The sequence below is a fragment of the Lagenorhynchus albirostris genome, chromosome 6 (assembly GCF_949774975.1).
Source record: "Lagenorhynchus albirostris chromosome 6, mLagAlb1.1, whole genome shotgun sequence".
In the NCBI taxonomy this organism is placed as follows: domain Eukaryota; kingdom Metazoa; phylum Chordata; class Mammalia; order Artiodactyla; family Delphinidae; genus Lagenorhynchus; species Lagenorhynchus albirostris.
Genome location: NC_083100.1, coordinates 28,168,587 through 28,174,441, shown reverse-complemented (window position 1 = coordinate 28,174,441; position 5,855 = coordinate 28,168,587). Strand labels below are relative to the sequence as shown.

General features: G+C 46.4%; 1 protein-coding gene across 1 annotated transcript; it reads right to left on the bottom strand.

Annotated features, from left to right (window-relative positions):
- Positions 1-3,101: 3,101 nt before the first annotated feature.
- On the bottom strand, positions 3,102-5,497 carry LOC132521671 (gamma-crystallin F). Its single transcript, XM_060151332.1, has 3 exons — positions 5,489-5,497; positions 5,166-5,408; positions 3,102-3,374 (listed from the first exon to the last, which is right to left on the bottom strand). Exons 1-3 carry the CDS (start codon positions 5,495-5,497, stop codon positions 3,102-3,104), a joined length of 525 nt encoding a protein of 174 aa, XP_060007315.1.
- Between the last annotated feature and the right edge of the window lie 358 nt (positions 5,498-5,855).

The window sequence follows — 5,855 nt, the reverse complement described above, 5'->3', positions numbered from 1 at the left end:
ACTCCAGGTTAGCATAACCAGTTGCCTGGTTAACAATTCCACTTAGATGTTCGCGGACACCTCAAACTCATCTTGTCCAAAATGGGACCTCCTGGTTTTCCTCCACAAACCTGCTCCTCAGCAGTTCTCCCTGTTTGGGTTGACTGCAACTCCTTCCTTCCAGTTGCTCAGACCAAACCTCTCTCTCACCTCCACATTGAATCCAGCAAGAGTTTTTGTTGGCTCCGCCTTCAGAAGATATTCAGAATCTCACCACTTTTCACCTCCATAAATGCCACACCCTGTCCTGAGACACCATTCTCTCACCGCTAGTATCTCTCTGTTTTCTTCCTCTCCCCTTCCTCTTTCTTTTTATTTTCAAGTTTTTTCAAATAACCTTAGCAATTAATCCTAACAGAAGCAACGCATATGCCCAAACAATGTATTCAATATTCTAGTTTTGTTCTTAGAGAAAAAAAGTTGTTTTTTAACGAGAGCTGGAAGGGCCGAGGAGAAAGTGACTAAGTTAAGAAGTTGGAATAGTTTTGATGAAAGGTAATGTGAGAAGGAGTGGCAGTGAAAATGTAAGGTTTTAAATAGCTTGAGTTGATTATTACACAACCACCTTCTCTTTTTTAAAAAAAAATTATTTTATTTATTTTTGGCTGCGTTGGGTCTTCGTTGCTTGTGTGTGGACTTTCTCTAGTTGCGGCAAGTGGAGGCTACCCTTCGTTGTGCGGTGCGGGCTTCTCACTGCGGTGGCTTCTCTTGTTGCGGAGCATGGGCTCTGGGCGTGTGGGCTTCAGTAGTTGTAGCACACGGGCTCAGTAGTTTTGCCTCATGGGCTCTAGAGCGCAGCCTCAGTAGTTGTGGCGCATGGGCTTAGTTGCTCTGCGGCATGTGGGATCTTCTCTGACCAGGGCTCAAACACGTGCTCCCTGTGCCACCAGGGAAGCCCCTACACAATCACATCTTCCAGTTCACAGGTCTGAGTAGGCAGCTAGCTTCGGCCTCTTGGAGGAGAATGGGGTCACGTTGCTTGTGGAGGAAGAAGCAGTGTTAGTGTTCTGTACTAATGCTTCTCCTTTACTGGTTTTTGCTTATGTGGATTTGAAATAATTTTGCTTGTTCCATTGCTCTCCTTTTATTTTTTAAAATGCTTTTGACTTTAGAGCTCAGGTTCTAGATGCTGGTTCTGAGCCTACTGACAATATCACTTCTGTCTCAGCCAAGGTCTGATGACTAATGCTGTTTCCCTCCCAGATCTGGCCTTAACTATCAGACCACCTTCTCTCTTACTTCTCTGGGCTCTTCATACTTTGGTCAACTCAAATTACTCATTGTTTCCGTCGTATGTGCCATGCTTTCTTCCCTGTGGGACAAGATGAGTTCATGGTGTTTCCACAACATTTATATCCATTTCTCCCAAATCCATAGAACTTAATAATAATGATGATGATGATAATAATAATTGTAGACAGTTGGTGAGCACCTACCATGTTCCAGGCACTGTACTTAGTGTTTACAGGCTTTATATCATTTTAACCTCACACCATGCAAGGGAGGGACTTTTACTATCCCTATTATACTGACGAGGTACACTCTGCGCAGATCCTTTCAGGCCTTCTTTCCATCTCTGAGTGCCCAGCTTCGGCAGGCTTTGCTGCTAACGCTTGCCCTGCCACCTTCTGACGATTGCCCCTCACCAGCCAGTGAGGAGAGTCCAAAGGCTCTGGGAGTTTTGTGTCTCCCTTGCCCTGTGATCAATGGCAAAGGGGACTGTTGTCAGATAACCAGCCCCCAGATCCTTTGCCTCCAGGCGGGAGAAACTCGGAGGTATGATCCGTGCTCTGGGGCTCTCCAAGGGATCCGGCTAAGTTGGCATTTTCTTCCCCATCTTGCTTCTTCAACTCCCTCACCTTTCCTTGTGGGAGCACTTCCCCATAAGTCACTTTTCCTGAACCCTTGGTTCATGATCTGTGTCTGGGGGAACCCGATCTGAGACTCTTGCCTGGCTCGTACAAGACATAGTTGAGATTCAAACTAATGCAGTCTAAGTGCAGTCATATTTTAGAGTTCTAATCCCTTTGTTATATTGCTTGTCATGTCGGTATGATCATCTATTTCAATCTCTTTCTCCTAGCATTCTGTTAGGAATTTTACCAGAAGAATTTTGGAGCTTTGATACTTGATAATAAGCCGCGTCTTTGATAGTTCTCAGTGTGGTGGTGGGAATTCAAAGTCCTTCCTAGGGATGGATGAAGTTGCAGTAGGAGCGTCTCAGATACTCTGACAAGTATCTTGGGCTTCTTCCTCAATGCTCCCACAGTCGTGTAGACATACATGCAACAACCATGCTGCTGGCATGATTATTTTAAAAATCCTGTTGGATATTCTGCTCCCTCACTACACTGTAAGCTCCTGGGGACAAGGACCCACTTCTGCTCATTGTTGTTTCCTGGTACAGAGCCCAGTGTCTAAAAATGGAGGTGTTCAATCTTTTCAGATGTAATTCTGTAGTACAGGAAACTAGATTTAGAACTGCAGTTCTTAAATTTCATTTGCATATGAATCACCTGTGGGGTGGGGTTTAGGATTCTGTCTTTTAACTGGTGTCGCAGGTGATCCTCAACCCATTACTGATACTTTGTAATGTATCTGTACAAGGTCCAGATACTCAGTAATAACTAAGGAACACTTACGTTGTAAGTTCTTATTATATATCGCTTTGTGCCTGGCATCGTTGTAAGAGAATTATGGCTATTAACTTAATTAAGTCACATTTAACTTCTATGAAGAGAAAAGTATTATTACCCCCTTTTTTACAAATTAGAAAACTGAGACACAAAAATGTTAAAAGTGCTAACTTGCTCCATTGCCTATAGCTAGTAAGTGGATGTGGACCCAGGCATTCTGGCTCCAGAGCCTGTCCTCTTAACTGCTTCCCCACACCACCCTTTCCGCTGATACATGTAAGAAAATCCACGTTATCCCCAGCTTAGTTTTGCTGAGCCTTTCTTTCCAAGGAATCTGAAAGGAAAAGAAAGCTACATAACTGCAGGAGACACACAGGAAATATTTTATTAGCTTCCAGATGGAGAAAACAGTAGAGTAAAAGTATTTCAGTAGAAATCCACGGCCCTCCTCAGGGAGCCCACTCTGGCATCCAGGGCCCCCCAGTCGTGGTAGTGCCTGTAGTCCCCCGGCCTCACTAGGTACTGCCGCCCGCGGTAGTTGGGCATCTCATAGAGGACCCACCAGCCCTCCAGCACGTGAAGGGAGCGGATCTCATTGAAGTGGAAGCGGTCGCGGAGCGAGGAGCAGTCTTCCGTGAGCTCCGCCACCTGGCCTCGGTAGTCCTCTCGCTCGTACATCCTCAGCCGGTGGGAGCTGGTCTGGGTTCAGCAATCAGCAGATGGGAAGGGTCAGAAAACCTAGCCTTTAGCAACCAATCACTCACACTGCTGGGGGAATGGGCATTTTTTAAATCTTTTCTATATCAAAGATGACAAATTAAAAAGACAACCAACACCAGGGCCATTGGGTATAGTTGGGTAGATTGCACACTGCAAAACTGAAGAGGGGGCCATTCACACAGATCAAGACATTCATGGTGCTCCATAGTTTTCTAGGGCCACAACCTACACGAATCATATTTAGTACCTACTTAGTACCATTCTTAAGTGACAATTTTTATATATAATTTTTGCTCTCTCCTTTATAGACTTAAACAGTGGTCTGGAGCTCTCCTTGGAGGATATAAAAATAATTAGATATTAAAATAAAAAGACAAATATATCCCTGGCAAAAGGCATTATTTTCAATCTCGATAGCATTAGAAGAGGCTGGGAAGAGAGGAAGTCGAATTGCTTTCCCCAAAGTGAAGCACAGGAGGTGGCAGTCCAGCCCAGGCAACTCCTTAATCCCTTCCTTTCTGCTTTGAGTCCTGCTATTCTAAAATCCTGAGAAGCAAGAGCCATCGTAACGATTAGGTTTCAGTTCTCACCTCTAATATATGGTCTGGCAAAACACTTTTAGGTAATTAATAAAAATAGAAGCTCAAGATCATGAAGGAGGCCTGTCTAGATCAATAGATTATAAAACCTTTAGAAAAATGTAAGGACAGGCTGTCAGTCCTGGGCAAATCCTGTCTGTCTCTTCCTGAGCACTTGTTCTTTTATCTGCTTGTTCCTTCGCAGCAGGTACCCACTCAATTCCTTCTTCCTTCTTCCACCATTAAATCCTCGTTAGGAAATGTTCTCATAAGCAATTCATTCTGAGGTATAAAAAACTGCTAATAAGGTATCTTCCATGGTTTGCAAAAGACTCACGTGTGTGTTGTCTAATTTGATCTTCACAACAGCCTGACACACGTGGAGCAACCATTCTTAGTCTTTTCTTCTTTTAAGTGAAACTAATGACTAGAGCTTTCAGGCTGTAATCAAAGGGTCAGGGCTGGAAAGTAAAAGCCCAGATTTCCAGGCTCCTAATGCCAGTCTGGGTCCTATCAAGGCTTTCAACCCTCTGAGGGGATTTCAAATTTCCCCAGAGTGGTACATTTTCCATAGGACTCTGTCATAGGCAAATAAAAGCCTCCCTAACTGTAGAATTCCAGGCTGCTCAGGCTTTACTTGGGTAGCAGTGGGCTTTGCAGGTGCTACTAGAATCACATTGTTGGTTATTTGTTTTGCCTAATCAAAAAACAGAACTTGAGGGACCCTTGATATTCATAATGGTTAATATTTGGAGGAGGGGGTAGTTTGCCAGGTGCTGGGCAATCTCCTTTTGACCTCATCACAGCTCGATGAACCAACTGCCCTTATTAACCCCGCTTTACAGATGAGGAAGTAGAGAAGTAGCCCAGTAACTAGCCTAAGGGCACCTGGGTGTGAGGAGTTCACCTATTGCTTATTCCTCAGCGGTGGCACAGATGCTCTAAACTAATGCCGTGCACCACTTTTGCCCAGTAGAGGTGAGCTTAATTTTAGCAAAGGAGAATACAATTTCAATTAAGAGCATTGCATCACTCAATTTTTCGGTGGAAAGAAACCTTAAAGACATTAATAAAGGGAAAGAGAACCCGGTTAGAGCCAGCAAAAGAAGGCCACCGTCCTGCAGCCTGACCACTGTGTCTGGAGCACTGGTATGACCCGAGGGCACGGCAGGCCCAGGGGAACCGGACTCACGTGGGGGATGAGGCGGCAGGAGCGGACGGAGTCGTTGAGGCCCATCCACTGCTGGTAGTCAGGGTAGTCGCCGCGCCGCAGGAAGTACTGGCGGCCCTGGTAGTCGGGCTGCTCGTAGAGCATCCAGCAGCCGCTGTCCACCCGGATGGAGTTGCAGCGGCCGAAGCAGGGCTGCAGGTTGGCGTGGTCGCTGCTGCACTCGTAGTGGCGGCCCTGGAAGCCCCGGTCCTCGTAGAAGGTGATCTGCAGGGAAGGGAAGGACAGGGCTCAGAGGCCTGGGCTCCAGCCCGGCTGCGGGCCCCTCCCGCCGGCGCGGGGCTCACCTTCCCCATGGCTGCTGGATGCGGGGATGCGAGTTCAGTGCGGTGGGGCGGGCGCGCGGGTCTATATAGCAGGAGGGCTGCTGCGTTGGCAGGAACGACACAAAAGGGGCCCCCGCGTGAGGAGGATTTCCTCTCTCTCTTCTATATAATGACGGCGGGGGTGGGCGGGGGACTTATTGTATGTTTTCTCTTAGACTCTCCAGAGCTTTCGAACTGATGACCCGCGTAAAACTGTCACTTGGTGCCTCTGGGGCCTTTAAATGAAGCCTATTCAGGAGATTGGAAGCGAGCAAAAGCGCCTAACGGGGTTAATGCTTGTAATGAAACATTTTTTAACCTTTTTGAATTTCGAAATGATCTCTTTTTG